Genomic DNA, 26,241 nt, shown 5'->3' with positions numbered 1-26,241 from the left:
TCTGTGCTGCATTCCCATGTTTTCCCATAAAATACCTTCTATGAAGAAGACTTGTCTCTGTTAGTCACCTCATAATTTGGTGATTGTTTAAATTACTGACTAACCTAACTTCCAATAGAAAGTCTGTTCTTAAAATTCTGTGTTCCACATAGGTTGATGTCCTTAAGGCAACAGCTCTACCCCTTCTGAAGAAGTTTGGAATTGATGGTGAAAGTCTAGAAATCAAGGTAAGACAGCTTTTTCCTTTCTTTTCAAGCATGTGTTGCAATTATGCTCCTGCATAATTTCATAAAAGTCTGGGGCCATGTTCTTGCTGTGGGTTTCTGTCTCTAACAGATAATTCATTGTGGCTATGAGCCACACAGTGATAGAGAGGGTAAGGAGAAAGTAGTGACTTTCCCGAGTCTCCAAAGAAGAGTTAGAAACCTTTTTGCTTTTTGTTGCCTTTCAGTTAATTTATTATCTTTTCGTTTCTACTTGTTCATTCTGTCCCGTGCTTAGGGCTAAGAATTAAAAATGATATCATTAACCCGTTTCACCTGTAGGAGAGCTGAATCTGTGTTTGGGTCGTTGAGGTTTGTCTCCAATTTGGAAAATAGAGGAATGAAATTTTTCTTGAAGACTACAGTCTTCAGAGGCCCAGTAAATCTGGATACAAAACAACATTTGGGTTCTTTTAGGTGGGAGAAATATGTGAGAGGTCTGGCTGCACTACTGGGTCCTGCTGGTGCCTTTCTCTGCAAAGATTCACCCCTAACCCCCACCCTGCCCACAGCCCAAGTGCCCATGTCATTGTCCTGGCACTGTCACCTCTGCTCCTGTGACCCTGCAGCAGGGCTGGCCTTCAGCTGGCCACAGCCCTGCCCTGTCTGGCTGTGGGCCTCCCTACCCAGACCCACTCACCAGACCATGTCCCAGCTCCATCCTTAGCTTGGAATGGTGGGACTGGGTCAGGCTAGACAGACTTGTTAGTGGGAATGAGTTCATTCTCGTCCCTCACATACAGAATATTCTGAGTTGGAAAGGACCTGTAAGGATCATCAAGTCCAAATCTTAAGTGAATGTTCCATATGGGAATCAAAGCCACAACCTTGGCATTATCAGCACCATGCTGTAATCAACTGAGCTCAAATCAAATAGTTCTTGTCTCCTCAGCAACGAGGGGCAGTCTGCTACTAGAGACAAGTCTTAAGCCAAGGTTGTTTTAGTAAAGATGTTTTTGTTTGGTTTTGCACTGTTTCCTATTGAGAAGCCATGCTTTACTTTACTTGAGAGGAACAAAGAAATGAATGCCTGCTTTTAGTTTTCATGCGAAATCCATTTCTGCTTTTAGGATGTGGTTTTCTTGCCTGTATTTACAAAATGCCCCAATACTTAAAACATTTTATTCTCTGAGAAACAAAAGTGTAATTCTGGGGTGTATAGGTACATTCTTTGTACTATTCACTAACCTGTTTTTTTCCTCCATTGTTTGTTCTAGATCAACCGAAGAGGAATGCCTCCCAAAGGGGGTGGAGAGATACTGTTTTCTTGCCCAGTGAGAAAGGTCTTGCAGCCTGTTCAGTTCACAGACCCTGGAAAAATCAAGCGCATCAGAGGAACTGCGTATCCTTTTTGTTTGTCTGTCCGTTTTTCTATTTTTAAATGGGTTTGCTTATTAAAAAGAACTAATTTAGAAGTCGTAGAAGTGCACCCACCTTTCTGAGCATGTGTCTAGGTAACACAGGCCAACATTACACAGAGGGGTCATATTCAAGACTGTGCTTCAAAACTCCTGTGTTCAAAACATTGCTATTCAAAAAGCATCTGTAGGCTATTGAATAAATTCAAAGCTGAATGGCACTATTTAAAATCTTTCCAATAGCAAGAAAAAGTTAAAATACCTTCCTTCCCATAATGTAGGAGCACTTAAAGTAATCTTACTTTGTGTGTAAATTCAGTAGTAACCAATGTAGTTCAGTTGTGCATTGAACAGGCAGTTACTAGTCTAGCGGGAGTTAGATGGGGTGATAGTTTAGTGTGATAGTTAAATCTTAGTTGAGTTTACACCTTGCAGCACACACTGAGCTTTTTGGTGTGTTTTGAAAGAAAACTCTTTGGCTCTTCACCTTTGGGGGTACCAGTGCAGGTGGAAGTGGAGAAGGTTTTATTCCACCTGGAGATAAGGGCACAGAACACTCTTGTGAACTCCTTACTTTTTCAAATAGCTGCAAATCTAGCCAATGTTTTGGATTATTTATTTTTGACTTTCTTTTTCTCTTGTGGCCTTTGTATGGTATCTGTCATGAATCTGCTGTCACTGTAGAAAGAAGGTAGAAATCCCTTACATGAACCTGTATTAAGCAGTGGCCAACATGTAGTTTAATTTGTGTTTGAGAGTCCTAAACATGATTTGGCATTGATTACTCAAAAACAAAGCAGGAAGGAAGTCATGTTTTCTGCCAGAGGTGTAGATTTGCAGCCTATTTCTTCTTTTAGTTTATGGCATCCCATCACAACTGTGTGTATAAACTGGATGTTTTGACTACCTTGTGCAATTGCAGCATTTAGATAGATGCAGTAGTGCCAAGCAAGAGCTGTTTTACTGGATACATGTGCTGTAGAACAGAAAGGAGGCAGCTCATTGTGCTTTTGGTGATAAGTGCTGTGGTATATTGGTGGAGGAAGTAATTTTCTTATGCCTCCATTCTGCTCTGTAGTAAGTAGATATGTTTCTGTGTGGAGGAGGAAGCAATGATCATGACTTTACTGCCATTGTTCTAAATTGACATTAATATGCATCACCATTCTGGACCACTTTGACTGATATATCTGATTGAATTCTGGACTTCTACCTTGCTGTAGGCTTTCCTGGGCCTTTGCTCAGGTTTTGATTGATATACCTGGTTGAATTCTGAACTTGGTGTAGGCTTTCCTGGGCCTTTTCTCAGGGATATAGGTTTGCCTTTAAGCATGATGAGAGGCAGACTCAGTTTAGCTATTAGGTGGTCCTTCAAGGCAATAGAATACAAAACATCTGGAAGGATAAGTCCTTATGTCTTTTTTATGTGTACTTTTGTTCCTCCAAGATTCATCTGAGTAAATCTTCCTCACAGCTGTGGAGATTGTATTACAGCAGCCTTTTATATAATCCAAAATACTGAGTGCATCAACTGTGCAGAACAAACAGTTTTCTGAGTATTTTTTAGTGATTTTGCTCTAAGGTCCCAAAGTTTTGAGTTTGCCTACTTCACAGAAGATGCTATAGAAATTTGTAGAAAAGAAAATTCCTCCTGCCAGCTAGGAGTTTTGGGAGTGTATTTCTTTGCATTGCTGTGTGAATGTATGTGCAGATGGGTAGAGGGTGAGTCTGCATTACAGTTGAGCTGGAATTTAAAGCATAATGTGCTTTCTACGTTTGAAGATCTTTGGGAGTTCTTCTGAAGCAGCACCTGAGTACAACATTAGAAAGGCTGTTCATCTCATATGGACTGTGAGGGGGTGGGTCGGGGTGGGTGGTAAGGTGGTAGGTTCTTTCCTGGAACTTTCAGGTGATGAATGACTAGACAACTAGTGAATTTGATAGCCTCAAAACACTGCAAAGTTGGAGATAGCAAAGGTATTTTTCTTAGAGCCTTTTAATTTTTTTTTTTTTGTTAGAACATTTGTCTTAAATTTCTTATTCATCTTCCCCGGATTTTTTTTCTGCTAATTCACAGAAACTTCACTCAGGATCGTGTTTTAATAAACTATGAAGAACAGAGCACGTGGGACTTCCTCCTACTTCCTGCTCCTTCCTCCTTTCCTCCTTCCTTCCTACCTTCCTCCAGAAAGTGCAAGATGACAGAACAGCAATTTAAATTTAATGAAGGGCATTTTCAAGATAGATGTTTACTTAGTCGTAATCTGTTCTTCAGCATATGTTATGTGTACTTAACTTCAAGGTATATCAATGAAAAGACTGTAGAAAGCACTTACATGCATATGGTTCTCTAGGTACAGGAACATAGACAAAAGCTCATAAATAGCTGTATAAAGCAGATGTTTTCTGAAATAATGCACTGGTGCCTCTTCACTTTTGTCAATCTGTGCTTTCAATTTTTTCTTGTGATCACAATGGATTTCTTAGCTCAGAAATGTAGATACTCTGTCCGAGTGTCACCACAGATGGCAAATAGAATGGTGGAATCTGCAAGGGGCATCCTGAATAAATTCCTCCCAGACATCTATATCTACACAGACCATATGAAGGGGGTCAACTCTGGAAAGTGAGTATCCAGAATTTACAGGAAACAGACATGTTATTCTGATTTGTTCATTTGCTAGGCTGTCCTGATCTAATTTTACTGAGTTTTTAGATCACAGCCTTCTATTTTGTTGATTTGAAATAAGTATTTCTCACAAAGAAAGAATGGGTGTTTCACTAGATACATAACAGGGATAGATGTGTTTTCTTAAGCAAGGAATGAAATACATCACTACTGCCACTAAATTTGAGCTCCCTTCATTTTTAAGTCTGTTGCTTTGAAAAGAGATTAAGATCAAGGTGTCACGATATGTTCAGGGAAGCAAGATTCAAAGTTGACTGTACACCTTCTGAAGGAAATTATAATATTAAGGATGGGACTGAGGTGTCTTAAGGAAGTGTTAAAGCTATATGGGTTGTCTTCTGCTGAATGGCTGAAGGAGTGTCCTCTCACTGGCGAGGACTGGAAAATTAATTTATTTTACTTCCACAGATTTTGTTTAGTGACAGAGCACAGAAGCAGTGGATGCGATTCAGACAATTTTGCTGGTGTCTGTCATCTCTGATGTCTTCTTCCTTGGGGTTGAAAGATTCTGGATAACTCATTTGACAGTTTTCTGTCTGTATGCTCAAATGCAGGCATGCATGTTTTCTTTCACTGTTTCTGCTTTTTGAAATATTTTGTCAAGTTTTGTTAAATTAAAATGTTTATGAACCTAGAAATTGTTGAAGAAACTTTTAGTATTTTTTGTCTTTTCCAATCCTTCATCATATTTAATATGCCAGGGTTGTAACTTTAATGGCTCCAAACTGCTTACAGGATCAGAATTGCAAAAACATTTCTGGGAGCTGTGTAGTCTCAACATAGTTTTTCATCTGTTTATGAAATTTAAAAACTCAAATGATTTGTGGTAGCAACATTATTTTTACTACATGCAGCTCATGCAGAGAGATAAATAATAGCATGGCAGAGGAACTGAATCACTTTCAATCTGGCTGGCTGGGTTTCTGATGCTACTGTGACATTCACCTTAAATATGAATCCAGTATGATAGCAGTATCCTTGATACTAACTAGTTAGTCTAATTTTGCTAAATATTGCAGCTTTCAGGGGAAAGAGCTGAAGCCTTAAAGAAGGGTAGTTTTGGTTTTGAATGTTGCAGAGAAGAAACACCAGATACCTTTGAAATATTTATCAAGCACAAATTAAATACATCTGAAAGGTACCCTCCTCTATTAAAAAAACCCCAGACATTTCTAAGGTTTATATGGCTCTTCATTTTCTTTTTCATTTTCATGTTTAAAGAGTTTAGTCCAGGAAAAACCAACATAAAGTGTTTTGTGGCAACTGGTACTGGGTTTAAGTACAGTTGTTAATTTTCTTTTTCCAGCGTCAATCTATTGCATCAAACAGGATGTTTGTCATCATATGGGAGGAGCCATTTATGACTTGAAGTTCTTGGCTCATTACTGCAATTTTGTCCTTAAATCAAATGCACTTTTTCCCTTTCTTTCAGATCACCAGGTTTTGGCATGTGCCTTACTGCAGAAACCATCAATGGCACTATTCTCAGTGCTGAGCTAGCCTCAAATCCTCAGGGCCAGGGAGCAGCTGTGCTTCCTGAGGAACTGGGCCAGAATTGTGCTAAGCTGCTGCTTGAGGAGGTCTACAGAGTAAGTGGCCAATATGTTTTGTATATTTGTATATAGATGTAAGGGAAGGAGATGATAAAATAGGTGAAAGGATAGATGGTTTGGTGGCACCCTCAGACAAGCTCGGATCCAAGCGGAGAAAGGATCTGATGCTGCCAGTGTCTTTTTCATCCAGGTAAAGAGTGATTTTGTATGGTTCCTTTAACAGTGTAATGACTTACTGGGGCATACTGTTTCCAATGTCTGATATGTGTTGTTATGAATCACGGGAGCAGCAAATTCTTCTTCTGTTGCTTTTTGTCTGCAACAGAATTCAATTAGCTTCACATGGGCTGTTACTCTTCTAAATAATATGGATGGGTGCCATAATCCATGCTTCGAAACCAGTGGTTGGAATGGGACATTATGAGTGGAAGAACATAGGAGTGGCAGAAGGGGAAAAAAACTTGTCAAGCCTCCGTGTTGATCGCTTTGTAATGATGATGACGACAAAGTTAAATGTGCTGAGAATTGCTGGTTGTATGAAGAATTGTATTAATGGGTTGTTGGAAGGGAGCTAGGATGGTGTTTACTTAGGAATCCTAAGTGCATCACAGTTCTATTCAGAATAGATTTTTTTCTTTATTAAAATGATTTTCATTCGTGGCAAGAATTTCAGTGGAAAAGCAGCTTTCAGTGTTACAAATGATTTGGCAAACGTGAATTTCCGATTTAATAAAGAACCTTCCAGCTGCTTTGTTTTCTGTCTCCACAGATGTTTAAATAACTATGTTTTAGCATTGATAAAACATGTTTGGCCTTTAGGAGGCAGTCATCTACAAATTTTGCTCATTATTTAAAAAAACAAGTAGTTACTCTGAACTGTAATAAGGTATATGACTTCACAAAGTGTTTAAACTGCCATTATTGAGATTCTATTTTAGGGAATGCAGTTAAATATAAAAAAAGCCCCTGAACTTCATAAATCACATCCATACCTGTGTTAGATTGTTCATCTGTACCCATTTTATTTTTCTCTTTCCCTGTTGCAAATCTTTTATCTGTTTGAATTACCAGCTGGCCCCTTTTTCCAGTCTTCCATTAATATTTTGTCTATGTTTATTCAGCATATAAACCGTGTTGCTAAAGGACTTTTCTGGCCCAGGCTTCTTGTCTCACGTAGAGGCCAATGCCAAAATGTTGTTCCAGGGTTGCTGGGTACAATCTAGACCCCTTGTATTTGAAACTCTGGCCTGTGTGGAGAATGTAGTCACAGCTAGTGACGGAAACATCTGTCTGTTTCTGCACTGATGTATGTCATGAAGTTATTTTTATTTCAGGCGTGAACTGCAAAAATCTTTTGGTGCATTTGTTTGTGTACATGTCTTGGAAAACATCTTCTGGTAGTCATATGTCCAGACACATCAAAAATCCAGTTTCCACATATTTCTATCAGCAACAATAGGGTTTTTTTCCCCTTTGGAAACCATTTAGCACTTGATAGATTAAAATAGTGAGGCAGTTTGTCCAGATAATATGTTTTGCACAGAGTCAGATGTCAGAGAATTTACAAAATGAAGAGAGCTGGAAAGGCCTAAAGCAAGTAACTTTCTGCTTTAGTGTATGGCAGCCATTTGAATATGATGAGTCAAATTCTGCAAAGGACAGTGAGTATCTTAAGATAACAGGGAAAATGTTTGAGGAGGCAGCAGGGTTGGACAAGTCTTTGAATTACAAATAGGCTGTAAGGTTTCAGTGTCTTTGAAGATCAGAATCTGAGTGAGTGAGGTTGTTAGCTGTGGCTTGCTATGGTGCTGCTGGAAGACTCCCTTATGTGTGGATGATTTCTGTCCAAGAGAGACTGAAAAATGCTGGGCAGTGTACAGACTATTTGTCCTTCACTGTAGCAGCTCACTATGGAAAGTTCCAGTTTGCTAGTTTTTGGCTGTTGTGCTTCTTTTTCACTGCAGTGCTTAGTCATTATTTAGTGAATTCACCTCTCCCTCCATCATGGGCAGTATGATGGGTTTTGTTATGTAGTTTTCATCATACATACTTTAATTTATCTATGATACATGTGGTCCTACAGTACTAGCCTGAATTTTGAAAGATAAGGTTTCTTCTTAATTTTCTTTCTTTTGTATTTTTGGGGGTTAGTTTGTTTTTGTTTTGGGATGGCCTTTTTTAGGGTGTTTGGTTTTCAAACCAAACACATTTTTGGTTTGGGGTGATTTTTTGTTTGTTTGGTCTTTTTGGTTTTTTTGTTAGGTCAGTTTGATTTAGTGTTGAACACAGAGGGGATATAAAAACATGTTGCAAAGTACACAGTGCTTGTTTAGGTTTAATGTACTAGTTGTTTATGTTTCTTTGCCTAGGTAAGATTTTTAGTGAAACTAAAAATCTAAAAAAAGCAAGAATAGATTACTCTGAACAGGCAATCTTTAAGTCTCACATCTTTTTGCGTCATCTACTTGTTGAATACAGGGCTCAAGGGAGAATTTATTTTCCTGTTTTTAGATCTTCTCTTTATGGGATTATTTCACCATCTGTGTTTTTACCAGGAGGTACTATGCTGTGGGAGCCAGGGAGGGTTGACCAGACCAGGGCACCCTGAGAGCACTGGAGACAATTCTCTGTTTAAAGGCTTTAGGTGTTGGGATCACCCACAAATCTGCTGGAGTTGCAGTTACTGTTGAAAGGGGTTCGGGGACATTTGGGAAAGTGCTTGCCATTGTGTAAAGTTTAAACCTGGAAAATCTAAAGATTTGAGTTTTGCTAAAATCCTTTTACTAAGCCTTCAAAAAGATATTAATTAGGTTGCATGATTGTTGGAATCAGCAGAGATGTTTTAATGCACATTTGTTGATGGAAAGATGTCAGAGCTAATAGAGTAGTAATAAGTGGCACAGTGCCTTAAATGCAGTGGCTCTGCAAGAGGGGGCAATGGAGTGACTGACTAGCATTATCATTACAAATCCATATGCAGTTCTTTCTGAAGCTTAATTGTAGAAGGCCAGTAAGGATTTTAACTCTTGCCTTTGAAAGACATTGTTTATGGCAGCTTTATTTAGAGAGTAATTGGCAGAATGGAAAATATGGAAGAGCTGGAAAAGGATTTAATTTTTACATTCTTGGTACTCATGAAATATAGGGGAGTACGTGTACCTATTTAAGGCTGAATTCTTTAATGAAGAAAGGCCGAGTTGCTAGGGCACCTTGAAGGGGCAGGAGGGCTAAAGCTGTTTGTTTTACTGAACTCGAGCTAAAATGTGTGAAGGATTTCTAGATGGCTTAATTTTCAAGATGGTCTTACTTCAGTGTAGTAAGGCTTTGCTCCATTCTTCTGGGGAAAAAACCAAACCCCAAAAACCAAAATACAAACCATCTGCAATAATTTGTTACCTTTTGCATAACAAATTATTGAGTCCTGCAAATATGTACCACACATGTAATGGAGGAAATTGTCTGTATCCCAAAATACTAACTAACACTTAGTCAAAGCCGGGCTCAAACTCAGAAGAAAAAATCTTTTCGAAACACTTTTGTCCAATACGCAGAGTTGTGATATTTGTATGTACATGTCAGCTTTAGTATTTGTACAACATTTTAAAATGGATGGGATTTTAAAGGATATGTGTCTAATTGTCACAACTAACTGGATCTGGCTCTGTAGTCAGTGTAAACAATAATGGAGAAACTGCCATAGAATGAATTGATACAGTGTAGAAGCTGCATTCTACATTGGTAATGAGCACAAGCTATTTTGGAACAAATGTACCTTGGCTCTGACTTTGCCTATCCCTATTTCTTTTGGGAGGGTTGTTTCTAATTTTTTGATTCTTGAATAAGTGGCAGGTGGATTGACAAGAAAAAAATTTGGCCTCCTTGGGAATGTTAAGTCCACTTGGCAGAAGTTACTGTTCAGTCATTAGATTACAAGCAATCACTTAATATCACTGTCTGGGAACTGCCTTTGTAGGAATGGTTGCAAATGAGTGGTTTAGATTACTTAAATCAGTGGCAAAATATTGTCAAAAGCAAGTTTTTGTATAAATTTGTTGACGTGCCGCAAAGTTTGATGACAAGGTTCGCTATTGGTTATTACATAGTTGAATCATGCAAAGAAAAATTGGGTTAGAGTGAATCTACAATGATTTATACAGAGAATGGGAATGCAAAAAGGGTAAGGATGGAAAAGGATAAGGCTGCAGAAGGGGTAAGGGAGGTCCTCTCTTTGGGTCACAAAAGTGTATCCCTTGCAAAATGTAGCCTCAGACTTGATCAACAATTTGTCTGAAGAACGTAGCAGCATTTAATCGTTGACTCCTGGAATGCTGAGACAATCAAATACTTCTGTAAGGTGCATGTGCACCAGTGCACACAGTATGGGGAGCAAACAAGATGAGCCAAGGACCTGCATGCAGTCACAGGGCTTTGATTTTATTGTGGTGACAGAGACATGGTGGGATAGTTCATGTGACTGGAATGTTGGCATGAAGGGCTACACCCTGTTCAGGAGAGACAGCCCTGACAGTGTCGAGCACTGTCTTGATGAGGATGATGGGCTTATGGATCAGGATAAAACAGCAGACTAGTAAAGATGTTTGCTGTTGTGGGTGTTTGCTGCCTGATCAGGAGGAGGAAGCAAATGAGGCCATCTGCAGGCATCTGAAGCAGACTCAAAGTCACAGGCCTTGGTTCTTTTGGGGGACTTTACTCCCCTGACATCTGCTGCAGAACCAGCACAGTGAAACACAAACAGCCCAGGAGGTTCCTGGAAACCACGGATGGCAACATCCTGACACAGGTAGTGGAGGATCCCCCAGGCAGTGGTGTGCTGCTCAACTGATACTAACAAACAGAGAAGGCCTTGCTGGAGTAAGAGTGTGGAACTCAGCTCCAGATGAGGAGAAAGCAGGGTAGCAAGTAGCCACAACCAGAGACTTTGGGAGAGCTAACCCGAGCTTCTGCAGGGAGATCTTCATGGAGAATGCCATGAGAACAAGCCCTAGAGTGTCCAAGAGACCCTGAGGGGTCCAAGAGAGTTAGTTGATATTCAAGGATCGCTTCCTTCAGGCTCAAGAACAGTGCTTCCAAATGTGCAAGAAATCGGGCAAAGGGGAAGAGATCTGATGGATAAATAAAGAACTCCCTTCATTATCAAGGGTAAGCAGGAACTGGAAGCAGGGTCAGGTTACCTGGAATTAATATAGAGAGATTGTCAGAGTATGTAGAAAAGAGACAAGGGAAGCCAAGGTTCACCTGGAATTAAGTTCGGCAAAGAATGTTAAGGACAGCAAGAAGTATTTGAAAAATCCTATCTCTAACAAAAGGAAAAAGGATAATATGGGCCTGATACTAAAATGGAAGTGGGACCCTGTTGACAGAGGACCCAGAGGAGGCAGAGTTAGTGCTGCCTTTGCTTTGGTCATCACTGACAAGACCAGCCCTCAGGGATCTCTGACCCAGGAGACTGGGGACAAGGAAGGCTTGAGTGGAGACTTTCCCTTGCCCAAGGAGGACCAAGCTGGAGTCAGGCAAACCTGACATCCACAAGTCCATGGGCCCTGATGGGATGGACCCACAAGTGCTGAGAGAGCTGATAGACACCAAGGTGGGCAATTTACAGCCATCTTTGAAATGCTGTGGTGAACAGAAGTGCCTGAGGACTGGAAGGAAGCAAACATCACACTGGGCATAAAAAGGGAAAGAAGGACCCAGGAAACTACCAGACAGTCAGCCTCACATTAATCCATGATGATTCTGGAGGCCATTTCTATCCACATGGAGGACAAGAAAGTGAACAGGAGTTGTCAGCATGGATTCTTTAAAGGTAAATCATGCTTGACTGACCTGCTTCTCTTCTGTAATGAAACAACTAGATGAATGGATGAGGGAAGAGCAGTGGATATTGTCTACCTTGACTTCAGCAAGGCTTTTGACATTGTCTCTTACAACATCCTCATAGGCAAATTTTGGAAATGTGGATTAGATGAGTGGACAGTGAGGTGGATTAAGAACCAGCTGAATGGGACATCCCAGAAGGTTGTAATAGTATTGCAGAGTCTGGCTGGAGGCCTGTCATTGGTGATGTCCACAACGTTCAGTACTGGTCCAGTATTATTTAACTTCTCTACCAATAACTTGAACAAACGCACAAATGTTTTCTCAGTGAGTTCACTGATGACACAGAGCTGGGAGCGGTGGCTGATACCCCAGAGGGTCGTGCTGCCTTTCAGAAGGGCCTTGAGAGGGTGGAGAGATGGGCAGAGAAGAGCTGTGAAATTCAGCAAAGGCAAATGCAGGGTTCTGTATGTAGGGAAGAATAACTTGGGCACCACAACAGGCTGGGAACTGACCCACTGGGGAATAGCTGTCTGTATCTTGGGGGACAACATGCTGTCCAGGAGCCAGAGTGTGTCCTGGTGGCCAAGAAGGCCAAATGATTCACTGGGGTGCATTAGGAAGAGCACTGACAGCAGGTTGATCCTGCCTCTCTACTCAGCCCTGGTGAGGCTACATATAGAATGCCGTGTTCAGGACAAGAGAGGCATGGTGCTCCGGGAGCAAGTCTAGAGGAGATGACAAAGATGGTTAAAGGACTGGAGCATCTCTCTTACAAGGAAAGGCCAAGCAAGCTGCTCCTGTTTGGTGTTAAGAAGAGATGACTGAGTGGGGACCTTATGAAGGGAGGGTGCCAGGAAGATGCATCCAAGCTCTTCTTGGTGGTGCCAGGCATTAAGGCAAGAGGCAATAGACAGAAACTGATGCACGGGAAGTTCTATCTAGATATGAGGAAGGTATTTTTACATATCCTCTACAGTGCAGGTGATTGCACACTGGAACAGGTTGCCCAGAGAGATTGTGGAGTCTCATGCACTGGAGAAACTCAAGAACAGTCTGGATGTAATCCTGTGCCATGTACTCTGGGGCAATCCTGTTTGAGCAGCAAGGCTGGACTAGTTGACCTGCTGTGATCCCTTCCAATCTTAACTGTTCTGTGATTCTGTGACTAATATTTACAAAAGTATTCAGTAAGATTTTCTATAAGCTTAGTAGCAACTTATTTGAAAAATTAAGAGATGGCAACATTCATACTACGCTTGATGTAGTATATTTAAATCAATTCATACATGCACACAAATAGACATAAAGATGTATATAAAAAGGTTAAAATTTCCCCTCAATTTTAGTAAAATAATTCAGATGGCTTTGTACCTGTAAACACTTGAAGGGTTAAGCTTTGAAGGTTGAGTGTGTCAGCACAGGCCCTGTCAACAGCTTTTGGTGATTGTTCTCTATGTACTGAAGCCTTGAGGGTTGTTGAGCCTCAAGAGCTGTACCACTTTGAGGGCGGTGCCAGTGGCCCCTTCTTTGAGCTTTGGAGAGCTCAAAGACCCTCGCTTAGTACTGCTGCCAGTAGGGTTGTGAGGTGCTTGGCTTTAGCCTTCTGTCATTCTCCATTCTGGCCATAATCTGGGTCAGTTGTTACTGGAATTTTCATCAAAAGGTGCAGTAACAATAATATTGTTCCACCTGTGCTATGATTTAGACAAAAAAAAAAAAAGTTCCAACACTGTCCATTAGAATTTGCAGTTTGTTAGGCAGAACTTCCTAGGAGCAGACTGTTTCTGGTAAGCTAAAAAGGAGCTTAACTGCCCAGGAGCCATTAATCAAGGTTAGTGTCTAATGAGAATTCCTGAGGAGATGGTAGAGTGGCTCTAGGGGACAGCACCACAAATGTGCATAGCAGATTGCTACTGCATAGCAGTACTGAGGGTGACTGACTCACTGCAGCAATGTAGGGAGTTTATGTAAGCAGTTAGGACAGGATGGATGCATTGTGTTTTTGTTTCTTAGGACATGGTAGTCTCCATGCTGATTAAAGCTTTTGTATAAATTGTGATATAAAAGTAGATATTTTATAATGTTTTCAGCTCCAGAGAAATAAAACAAGCTCAGAAAATGTGAAGTTTTCATCCAAGTAAGAAGGAGCATTTTTATTACTGACCAAACTACAACTGCAGAAAGTCCAGTGTCAGGAATATCCTTACCAAACTCTTAGCTGCTTTGGTATATGTTTCATTGGCAAATACAGCTGGTAAGATCTGTGGCTTTAGATTGCACCAGCAAATTCTGCAAGTACCCTGTTCACTCAAGATAAAGCAAAATTTTTATCAGTTCTACAGGCAGCATTAGGTTATGTGAACTTCATTTTGGTGTGACAAGTTCACACAGTTAAGAGGGCAAGTACTGTTGTAAGAGCGTGTTTTAGGAGTTGGGTCATGGTAGTGAATGCAATAGAGCTACTTATTTTGCTGTGCTGTAGTTCCTTGCATGTAATGCACAGAGTTTTTTTCAGAAGAATGGAGCTGCAGGTTGTCACACAGAAGCAAGGCCATCTTGAAAATTAAGTCTTCAGTATCCCGCCTTGGAAAGGCTGTGCCTTTCTGCCTCTCACTGAGTAAATGTGCTGAGGTTGTCACATTGGCTGATTCTCTTAATCTGTGTAATCCAAAATATATTTTCTCCCTTGCCTTCTTGGATAGTGTTATGTCTTGAAATTATGATAGGTTACCTTCCTTGTCAACAAAGGTAGCTGTCAGTTTACCTTATTAGAGAATTTGGTTTTAAAAAGGTAAGGTTTTGGTTTCAAGAGAGTCCATTCTGAGGATTTAGCATTAGGCCTGATGCAGCAGAATACTATTCATAGATTTCATGTGCCTGGTCTCTACAGCAGCTTTGACTGAAAGTATCCCTTTAAATTTATATTCCAGTTTTGTAAACAATTCTAATTTCTAATTCTAGCCTTCCAGTTCTAATTAATGTATGCATTATAGTAAATATTTTCAACATACAGAACAATTTACCTTGCATATGACTTACTACAGTCAAATATGTACAAGAGTGTATGTGGTTCCACTTAATTTTATGTATGGCTCTTTCACTAGCAATAAAAAAATCTTCTATTTTAATGATGGAGGGGAAATGTTTTACAAGTGTAAACTCATAAAAGTTGGCAGCAAGGGTTTTTGTGGATAAGTGCTAAATAAATTCTAACTTGCCGTTTCCCACTTGCTAACACTGAACTATTTGTCCAAATGTAACTGTTATAATGTAGGGCTGGAATTCATGGATCTTCAGATGCATGTCAACTAGAACTAATACCTCTTTTCAATTTACTGGAAAGAAATTCTTCAGTGTTTACATTCTGAGGTGTTAAAACAGATTAGGAGGAATATTTAATATGATCTTCTTATAGGTTTTATGGCTATTCTTTTCCTAGCCATGTGAAATTGATTTTTCATTGTTAAAAAAATCTAGATTTTTATCTTCTTGGCCCTTAAAAATTGGGAGTGTATTTCACCTTTTAAGTGTATCTTTTGCCTTTGTTACTCTCCTCCCATCTCAATTTCTGGTTTGTACAGAGATTAATTATTAAAACATTTTGGTTTGCAGGGAGGCTGTGTAGATTCAACAAATCAGAGCCTTGCTCTGCTCCTTATGACCCTTGGACAGCGGGATGTTTCCAAAGTGCTGTTGGGACCTCTGTCTCCATACACGTAAGTTGTTTTGTTCAGTTCAATTACACAGTCTTGTTTTAATTCACTAGTTTTATTGCACAGCTATTTTTGTATATGGGAGATTTTGCCTATGGTAACAAATAGAACAACTTGTACCTGACTTCAAATGAGACAAGTGGTGTAAGTTGCCTAGGGTTTGTTGCTACATGTTAGATGAGTCCCTTACTGTTCTATATTATTCCTGTTTCTGAGAATTGCAGAGACAGGGTTTATTGATGGTTCTTGACGTGGAATGTATGTGTACATCAGTTGGCTTATTATTGCCTAGTGTACACTACTATGTTTTCCCTGGTGATCTCTCTATAGCTGTGTCATTAAGTGTTGTATTTCAAATAGCTAGCCAGTGATTGTTCCTATGAAACAGCTTAAGACTTTGATTCATGGAGCTATGTGCTTTTTTAAGGTTTTACTGGGAAGCAGAATCCTATCTGGTCCTTCAGTCTCAGTTTTTACTAAAGCTTTGTCTGTAGCTGGTAGTTGTTCAGGGGATAGAAAAGAAATTATTTTCTTATATTGCTAGTTGTAAACACAGGTTACAGAATCACAGAATCATCAAGGTTGGAAAAGACGTCTAGGATCAAGTCCAACTTTTGATTGAACACTATTTCTCAACTAGACCATAGTGCTAGGTCTGGTTGTTTCTTTAATACTTCCACAGATTGTGACTCCACCACCATTATGGGTGGCCCATTTCAATTCTTAACAGCCCTTGCAGTGAAAAAACTCTTCCTGATGTCTAACCTGAACCTACACTGGTGGAGCTTGAGGCCATTTCCTCTAATCCTGTCACTTGTTTCCTGGGAGAAAAGACCAAACCCTCACCTGTCTACAGAGTCCTTTCAGGCAGTTGTAGAGAGCAATAAGGTCTCCACGAGCCTCCTTTTTTCTCCAGGCTAAACACCTCAAGCTCCCTCAGGTGTTCCTCACAGGACTTGTATTCCTTCAGCAGCTCTGTTGCCCTTCTCTAGACATGCTCCAGCACCTCAATGTCTTTCTTGGAGTGAGGGGCTTAAAATTGAGTACAGGATTTGAAGTGTGGCCTCACCCACCAGTGCTGAGCACAGGGGAACAATCCCTGCCCTGCTCCTGCTGGCCACACCATTGCTGGCACAGGCCAGGATGCCATTGGCCTTCTTGGCCACCTGGGCACTGCTGGCTCACGCTCAGCTGCTGTCACCAGCACCCCCAGGGCCTTTTCCTGTGGCAGCTTTGCAGCCACTCTGCCCCAGCCTGTGGCACTGCCTGGGGTTGCTGTGACCCAAGGGCAGGGCCCAGCACTGGGCCTTGTTGAGCCTCACACCACTGGGCTCGGCCCATGCTCCAGCCTGCCCAGATCCCTCTGCAGAGCCTTCCTGCCCTCCAGCAGATCAGCACTCCCACCCAGCTTGGTGTCATCTGCAAACTGATAGAGGGGACACTCAGTCCCCTCATCCATGTCACTGATGAAGATATTAAACAGAACTGGCCCCAGTACAGAGCCCTGGGGAACACCACTGGTCACTGGCCACCAGCTGGATGTAATTCCATGCCCCACTAATCTCTGGGCCCAGCCATACAAATGGTTTTTTACCTAGTGAAGAGGGTACCCATCCAAGCCATGGGCTATTACTATAGTTCCTCCTTCTAACCCTGCTGGTATGATCATTACACTGGCCAACTTCCAGTCCTGTGGGACCTGCTCAGTTAGCCAGGACTGATGCTACATGATGGAGATTTTCTTGGTGAGTGCTTCTGCCGGCACCGTCAGTACCCTTGAATGAATTCCATCCAATCCCATAAAATTGTAAATGTCTCAGTACTTCATCGTGTATTGCAGAAGATCTATTCTGCTCCCTGTACCCCAGCTAGGGGCTGGTTGCCCTCAAGATGAGTCTTACTGTTAAAGACTGAGGCAAAGAAGACATTGAGGACCTCAGCCTTTTCCTCATCCTTGGTGACAATGTTCCCTTCCACATCCAGTCAAGCATGGAGATTTTCCATAGTCTTCCTTTAGTTTTTAATGTATTTATAAAAACACCTTTTATTATCTTTCACAGCAGCGGCCTAATTGACTTCTAGGAGAAACTAGTTAGGGAAACAAATTATCAAAAAAAATTCATCAAAACAAATTTATCAAAACAATTTATCAAAAATTTAATTTTTCAGACTTGCAAGGGATTTATTAGATCACAGTTATTTCTAGAGACTGAGCAGTTATTCTTTAGCCAGATGAAGGGAGGTTTTTTTTATCTGGAAATGGCATCAAATAGTAAGAGTATGAACTGTCCTTTTTCGGTTATCATGGTACCGGTGCTGTATACGTGAAAGGTACAGTACTGTGATAACTGAAGAATGGTGGTGCCATCACATGAGAGCTAAAAATTACCTAACTGCTCTTCTCAGCTCCTGATACCTTGGAAACAACATTCAGCAGATTTTGAGGGGAAGACAGGGAGTGTCCCATTGCACAAAGAGGGAGTAATCCCCTATAAAGTAAGTATTCATGTGGAAGGTTTCAGAAGAGTAGATATTAGTGTTTGAAGAGCACAGTTAAGCATATGAGACAATCCAATCACTTGTCATTGTGAGTATTTTTTAATTTTTTACCCTTTTTTTCTTCTGTGAAAATCAAGCAACTACACTAGTTTATTTTGTAAGCAGGATGAATTCAAGTTGGTAGGTTGTCACTTCTTCCAAGCTAGGTGTATACAGCAGGGATAAAGGTCAGGAGTACACATACTGAAGCAGCGTATTGTAAAATCTGTGATTCTGTGAGAATCTGTGACTCATCAATCCTATGGGATCTGTTCAGATAGAATGCAGCTTTTTATGTATTCAACAACTAGGGCTTTTTGTGCCCTCAACCAGGGCTGTTTATAAAGGACTGGTAAATTTGGCTCCCAAGCAACTCATTGGATACACAAGCTTATGAAGTAAATTGCAATATCATCATGTTCCATGTCTTTGTCCCTTCTTTTCTTTCAGAGCTGTGACCTCTCTGTATGTAACACTTTCACCCTACAGAATCTGAAGTTACTTAAAAGCTGTATTATTGGCTTCCCTGTCCAGCATAATATAGCATGAATGTGACAGTTCAGCTGGCTGCTGAGAGCATCACATGGGGACAAAACACTTTGGAACACATCCATTAGAATGAGGAAACTTCTTATTTTCACAGGAGACATCCATTGCCTCAGCTAACTATGGGGAGTGGAAATGAAACACCATGAGTAGGGCTGTTGTGAGTGGCAGTGGAGCTAACAGTCTGCATGGCCAGCAGCTGCTCTGCATTACCCCTTTCTTAGTGTCTGTATTTCACAGAAGCAAGTGCCTTTCTGTCAAGCTGAGCTTAAAATCAAATGCAGGGTGCTGGCCTCCCACTAACTCACAGAGGTCAGTCTGGCAGGACAGAACTGTCTGCATACAGGTGGATTAGCATGAGCCAGGGGTACATGAAAGAAAGCAACAGGAAAGCCTGTTGTGCCTCAAAAGCCCGAGTGCCCCAATCCATGGCTTTGCAAGGGTTTAGGGCAAAAGGGTTAGGGTGCCTCTGCCCAGCCAAGCTGACACTTCCAGTTTCTCTCCTGACTGGGGATGCTCACTCCCGGCTCCTCAGTCTGTCTCCTCCTGGGAAGGTGTGTGGCAGCACTCAGGAGAGCAGTGCTGGGGCTGCCACTGCTAGCAGGCAAAGCCTTGTGCAGGCCCCGGTGCAGCTCAACCAAGAATGCACTGCTGTGCACAGGTCTCCTCTTACACTGCTCTGTTAGTTGGTTGCTTTGCTCAATATGTGAAGTTCTTGTGTACTTGTTGGTAATTCTTAACAGGCTTTGGGGTTAAAGATAAACTTTTTTTGGCTACAAGGCCTCCAGTGTGGCTCATGTAGCTGTCCCTGCACCTAAGAAGCAGCTCTGTTCAGCTGCTGCCTTGTTCTTGCCTGAACACAGAGTGTAAATTTTCAGCCAAATGTACCTTCTTTCTACCTTTCACGCCCTCCCTCAGTCTTGCAGCCTGTGCCTGTGTGGTTGGTGTGCCCTGTGCTATTATTTGAGGTGCCCACCTGCGACCAGACCAACCTCAGAGCTAATACAAACCTGCTTTCTGTCACAAACCCCTACTTTCCTGCCTCTTTCTCTTCTGTTTGCAGGGTTTGTACCACTTGTGCTTCCAAGCTGGCCTTTTGGTGCTTCTGCGTTCTCCCCTGGTGTCCCCAGGCAGCCTTCCCCTTGCTCGCACCCCAGAGAGCCTTTCCCATGTGTGTAGGGGCTGATATTTTTCTCACTGCTTTTATTCAAAAGGGAAAAGATGCAGAGATGCAGGGTAGCCCAGCTACGTGCAGAGAGGTGTGGGCTGAACTGATCCCACCAACATATTGCAGTTTCCTGATCACCTTTTAGGATTTTTCCCTGAATCTCTGGCTCCACATGGCCTCTGTCATTTTTACAGTTTATACGGCAGCGCCTGCTTGCAGTTCACTTCTCCTGTTTTGGGCTTGGCTGCTTTCTTGTCACACTGCCAGAGCCTGTGAAAGGACCCAGCTAAGGAGAAGGCTGATACAGAGCTTGTGGTCTGTCTGCTTTACTGAGGATTTGTGCCAGCATATGCCCATTTGCCTACTATAGCTGCAACAAGAAACCTTGCAGCTGGGGAGGCATGGAAGAAAAGGTGCTTTTCAGTTCTTTCTTTCAACTGCCAGTTCGAGAGATGAGAAAGCTGGTGTGTGTGCTGAAGCAAGTTATCAGTCCAGGAAGGTGCAGGAGAAAGGATACATTGGGAGGAATGTGCCCACATTCATCCTGCAGAGGTATTTAGCAGATTGCCCCAGAGATACTTGAGATCATCCCAAGCACACACCAGTATAGATGGCACAGCCTCTCTTTTTCCAGCTCCTGCCATTTTCCTCCTCTCCCATGCATATATCTGAGTGCAGGAACAGCAGCATGCCCAGCTGAAGTGTATAAAGCAATTTTGCTCCTGCAATTTTCCTTGTACTCCTTCACAATTTCTGTGGATAGGAGCTGCCAAGAGGCTTTCAGAGGCCTCATGATGCCACAGTGGGACAGGCTTAGGCTTTTGTTCTCCTTCTTCCCATTTTGTGGATACTTACTCTTGATTTGTTGTAATGATGTATGTGTGATTAGCTTGCAGTTATGCTTTCAGCACGTAGAGCAGACAAGGTAATGTGTGAACTGGATATCCACATTCCATTTCTTTGAACTAAGAAAGGTGCATATCAGTTGCTGGAGGAGATTACATCTTTGTTCAAGACTGCAGACTTGCTTGTGGCCATGACTGGAAGAGTCCAAACTTCTGTCAGAAGCAATTACAAATTTTCTTTCGTAGTCTTTTGGTGCAATTGCATGTTCCCTCTTTTGGAGAAGCCAGCAAAAATGTTTTCTTGGATGTTTTTGGTTTTTTCTTTCTTTATAGTTTTTCGTGTTACTCACCCTCCAATCAGTGTTTGTTTAGGATCAGTGTGATTGTTCAGTTTCTTGTTGCCTTTCTGTCTGAAATTATGAAAGGAATTTTTTTTTCCTGAAAATGAGAAAACAGGAAGAATTCTAAGTCTGAATATAATCCTAATGAAACATTTAACTGAGAAGTGGAGAAGTCAGTAATCAGTCAGAAATCAAACACATGCTTTGGGATCTCTCTTAAAGTATGTACCCAAGCCTGTTTATGTTTTATTTCTGCTTTAAACATTGGGCAAGGGAAAGGAGAATCACGAGTTTGTATGGGGTTCGTATAGCTCTGATGAAGAGTCGGCATCAGGAGCAAATAACTTGCCTAGCTACATTTCTCTCCTTTCTTTCTTCTCCCCTCACCATTTTGTCTTGCTGTGTTACCAGCCATTCCTCTCTCTGCTTCTGCAGAGAATGCAGAGGTTTCAGGAAGGGTCACTAGCAACTTCTACAACACAAGTGAGAACAGTGTTTGGAGCTTGTAGCCCTGTTCCTCTGTACTATTTTCTTATTTCATTCACATGCTCATTGCTGGAATCTGTGTTAGTACATAATGCTATTGGACTTTCTGTTTTGTTTCTTAAACAGTATTATTTTCTCTCATTCAGAATTGAGTTTCTGCGACACCTCAGAAGCTTCTTCCAGATCATGTTTAAAATGGAAACAAAGACCGCTGAGGAAGAGCACATGGGTGGGGAGAAAGTCTTGATGACCTGTGTTGGCATTGGATTTTGCAACCTCAGTAAAACTATAAGATAAAAAACATCTACAGACTCTGTGAAAGACAGAAAATGCTGCAAAGATGTAATAAACCCTACCTGTCTCTGTACTTACTCTGGCGTAGGGAGACTTGTGATGATTCCAGTGCGAGGTTACCCAAGCTCACTGCATGTAAACAATAAAGCTGACTTCAGACTATTTAGATCTGTGCTATTTATAAATGCAATGCCAGTATTCTGTGCTGCTTGGAGTGGCTTTCTGGAGTCTCAGCTGACTTGGGACTCTCTGCACTGTATTCCACTGAATGGGACACAAGTGCCTCATGTCGCTGTGCTCTCAGGCCTTAATGAGGTGAGTGCTCTGGTTTTATGTATTTACTGCTTTCACTTGTAGCTTTTTCTGAAAGGTTTAGATAGAGAGGGAAAACAAAAACAAGCTTTGCATTGCGAAACAAATGATCAGAACGGAAATATTAGATTATTGAGGTAATTGCAGAGATAATATTGGCATGAAAATTAAAGGTATGACAGCAATTCTTTGTTTATACATTGTGTGTGTGTGTAGAATTTGTCCAATGCTCCACTCCTGTTTACATTTACTAAATTCACAGATCACAAAATAGTCTGAGTTGGAAAGGACCCAGAAGGATCACTGAGCCCAGCTCTTAAGTGAATGGCCTATACAGGGATGAAACCCATGACCTTGGCATTATTAGCACTGTGCTTTAACCATCTGAGCTCATCTCAGGGTTGCAGCTTCAAAGAAAGATTAAAATATCTCTCTACTATTTTTCCTAATGTTAGAATACCGTAGAGGAGATCACAGCCTATACTGTCGTATTTTAGCCTCTTTTGCAAGGATGGGCATGGGAGGAGAAACCTCCATGGCAGCTTTTGACTTATCACATATATTCTTTTTAGGTTTGTTTGGCATGCTATACACGTGGCTCACAATTAGTTGTTAAAAGTAGCAAAAATTGCTGTAGGTTTTGAGAAAGAAAAATTTATTCACTTTCACCATCGTATTTTGTGCGTCTGCTCCCTTTTTAAAGTGCCAATAATGCTGTATGGGATGGATTGACAGACGCAAAAACAGTTTCTACCAGGTTGTATATATTTACCCATGAAAGGCCTCAGGTAGATTCCAGGCAAACCTGTGGAAGTTAATGCTGAACTCCTGACACAAGGGAAGAAATTCATATTTGACTTCAGATTATCCTTCATGTGTCTGGAGGAATATAAAACTGTGTCAAAAGCTGCTATATAGAGAGAGCAGATACCAGTGACTGTGTTAAAATGGTTTCACAAACTTTATCTGATGCCACTGTAAAGTGGGCATTACTCTGTAGTACGAAGAATGTATATTGGACACAAAAAGGACTTGGACAGAAGTTCATTATTTGATTACTGTCTTGTTAACTTTTGCAGGCCGTGTGAGTAATTTTTTTACTGTACTTTGTTTGTGTTGCAATCTGTCAGACATGATTTGAAAAAATAAAGTTTGTTTTTTTTCCTAAATAAAGTTTTATTTCCCTTTGAAGTAAAACAGACAACAATTGGGAAAAAAAAAAAGCCTGGAAGTCTTTCCTAAGCCCTTCATAATATAAATGGCTATCTTGAATTAATACATGAAAAAACCAACTATGGGAGTTTCCAGAGAGGGAGGAAAGGGTGAAGCCATTCCTGTAATTTATTAGCTTTCCAAAATTTGACTTGCAGCTAAGGAAATCCTAAATAAAACAATAGGATGTGAAATAAAATAACTTGACTATATTTTTTACATTTTAAGTTAGAAGGAATACAGTCGTGAAAGAATTTACCTTGTTCCCTTCTGTCGCTATGTAATGAAAAAACTAGAAATTTCATAAATTAAAATTACCCAAAATGCAAGTCATTACTGATCCAAAAGATGAAATGTACAAACTAAAATTAAAAGCCACTTGAATAAAAATATAAACCTTACATTAGTTAAAGATTCAAGTTTGTGCCACAGGTCCAATTTCCAAAATTTGCTTAAATAAAAATTTGCAAGTATTGTCACAATTTCAAAAATTAAAAGCTTTATTCTTTTTAAGCTTAACTATAAAGCTGTTTTTCCAAATGTTCCAGTTGCACCAGGCATAGAGATGGCAATAAGTTGCCCAAGCAGCAGATATTATGTTACACAATTACCTGTACTTAACCTCAGTATTAAAATTGGAGTGGTAAGCCTTAGCCCTGCTGCAAATTGCACAGCTCTACAGCACAACACTTTCTGCAACAACTCAAGCCCTGTGAATTTGCTTGTTGCCTTACAGAAAAAAGGAATGGTATATGAAACTGGTAAGTTTTTCAAGAACAGTCACTCTTTGGAGAAATATTAACAATTCCAGAGGAGGTTTTAGGTAAGAACTGTCTTAAAATTATATGACCTTCATGTTCTGGGAAAAGTACTTATTAGAAGGAAATCCTGCAGATAAAAGCTGTTTGTTTATCGGCAGAACAGCAACTGACATCTGCTTTGGTGGTCTGATCACACGAGCAGTAAGATAGTTAATTTTAGAGCTGGACAGAGGAAATCAATTTTTGGTGAAAAAAATTCATCGTGTTGGTAGCCACAGACTTTATGGTGAAGATGATAGTTACTAGGAGACACATCTTTCATCTCAGTCCATCTATAGCAGAGTAATACTCAGGTAACTTAAACTTGAAGTGATTAGCTGTACATGAATAATCCTGTGCTCTGAACAATCCATCAGTAATTTAGTTAATCCCTTTGGGTGAACAGCTCTGATAATAAAATCAAAATGGTTTTGGTTGGAAGAGACCTTACAGATCATCTAGTTCCACCATCCCCCCAACCAGGTTGCTCAAAGACCCAATCAGTCTGGCCTTGAACACTTCCAGGGGTTGGGCATCCACAGCTACTGAGCACTGAGCTGCTGTTAGAGCAGCTCACTACCCTCACAGTAAGGAATTTCTTCAAATAGCTAATCTAAACATACCTTCTTTAGCTTAAAGCCATCACCACTTGTTCTGTCACTACCAAGCCCTTTTAAAAAGTTCTTTCCAGCCTTCCTTTAGGTTCCATTAGGTACTGACTTAAAGGTGCTGTAAGGTCTCCACAGAATCTCCTCCAGGCTGTACAAACCCAGCTCTCTCATGAGGAGAGAGCAAACCCTCCTGTCCTCATGAGGAGAAGAGGTGCTCAAACCCTCAGATCTTTACTGTGGGCATCTTCTGGACTTGCTTTAAGAGGTCCAGGTCTTATTTTGGAGTCCCCAGAGCGGAATGCACTACTGCAGGTGCAGTCCCATGAGAGTTGCAGTCACAGTGATAATGTGAAAAGTATTTGTAAAATATGCCTTTACCTTGCATCTCCTGCCAATTTTGTAATACCTGTTGTCAAACTTTCTTCTATGATGTTATGATTGTAGTTTGACTGCACCTTCTGTGGTTATGTCACAAAATCCATGCTAACTTGCTGTAGCAAGTTGTGTGGGACAGCTTCTGGAGTAGAAGAGATTATATTGGAAGCAAAATTGTTTCATTCCAAGTGCACTTTATCAAAGGCATATGGCTAGAAGCCAGTGCAATAACTGTCTGGGGAAGCACACAGTAGGTAATTTATCTGGGCCAAAATAGTAAGTACATGGCTGTCTTGGGTAATGTTTTCAAAATGGTGTTTTGTTACTGCCAGAGCATATATACTTTCTCTCTTCTTCCTCTTCCCCATGGGTAATACAGATTTGTTTCAGTCCACAGAGGCATAATTCTGTGCTTGCAAATTCTGACATTCACTTCCCTGTTTCTCAATCATACTCTTGAGAAACCAGAGGCAAAAAAAGACAAACAAGTGAAGAAACCAATTTTCAGGATGCACAATTTTGTCTGAGTTAATTTCCCCCCCCCCTTTTTTTTTTTAATATTGTATGGCCATCTCCATGCTTTTATTTTGTGTGTCTGATGTGTGTCCACTTCTATTTAATCTGGCTCCTAAGGGATCTCAAGTGAGACACACAACTGCGTCACAGCAACTCTAAACAAAAATGTGGAAGGAGCATCTTTTCCAGTTACTGCTTAGGTCTTGGTAAGCTGTATCTTAAAAGAGCATTCACAATGGGGACTGTAGTGTCTTCCTTGTGCCTGTTGCCTCTGAGCACCACTGACAAGCTCTGAAAAACACCTATAACCTGTTGTCAGTGAGAAGGGTAAAAAGACAGAAAGTCCTGCAGGGAAGAGATTGTGTGGGCTGAATTGTGTGGTGACGGTGTTGGATGAGTAACAGAAGCAAGTCATGCACTGTGTCACAGCATCACAATGTCCAAATAGCACTTAGACTAGATATAAATTGAGTTGTGACATTGCTACAAGACAGAACTATTAGGGTGATTTGTAGTAAATCTGTAGCAATAGATGTCAGGTGTTAGTGCTAATCTCTTTCCTGGAATAGTAAGATTATGTATATACACTAAGAAGAGTGGCCAGACCTGTATTCCCTGTGTATTAGAGAGTATAGAAAAACTCTGTGTATGTAGCAATAAGGAGACCCAGAGAAGAAACCTGGTTTAAGGTGGTATTGATCAAGGATGTAGCAACAAGAAAACAAAGGCCAAAATAAATTCTTTACATGAGGGTGAGCAGTGGCTGGGTGCCCACGGAAA

At 40.9% G+C, this 26,241-nt stretch overlaps 1 protein-coding gene across 1 annotated transcript in view; it reads left to right on the top strand.

Annotated features, from left to right (window-relative positions):
* RCL1 (RNA terminal phosphate cyclase like 1) overlaps positions 1 to 23,123 on the top strand; it is a 32,919-nt gene extending 9,796 nt beyond the window's left edge. The window contains exons 4-9 of the mRNA XM_058823777.1: positions 153 to 227; positions 1,481 to 1,605; positions 4,122 to 4,247; positions 5,743 to 5,899; positions 15,317 to 15,420; positions 21,488 to 23,123. Of these exons, the coding sequence (XP_058679760.1) occupies positions 153 to 227; positions 1,481 to 1,605; positions 4,122 to 4,247; positions 5,743 to 5,899; positions 15,317 to 15,420; positions 21,488 to 21,638 (738 nt within the window). The 3' untranslated portion in view covers positions 21,639 to 23,123. The remainder of the gene's footprint in view (positions 1 to 152; positions 228 to 1,480; positions 1,606 to 4,121; positions 4,248 to 5,742; positions 5,900 to 15,316; positions 15,421 to 21,487) is intronic.
* Positions 23,124 to 26,241: the final 3,118 nt, after the last annotated feature.

This window comes from Ammospiza caudacuta, chromosome Z (genome assembly GCF_027887145.1).
Source record: "Ammospiza caudacuta isolate bAmmCau1 chromosome Z, bAmmCau1.pri, whole genome shotgun sequence".
Classification (NCBI taxonomy): Eukaryota; Metazoa; Chordata; class Aves; order Passeriformes; family Passerellidae; genus Ammospiza; species Ammospiza caudacuta.
This window is presented reverse-complemented; position numbering and strand designations above follow the sequence as displayed.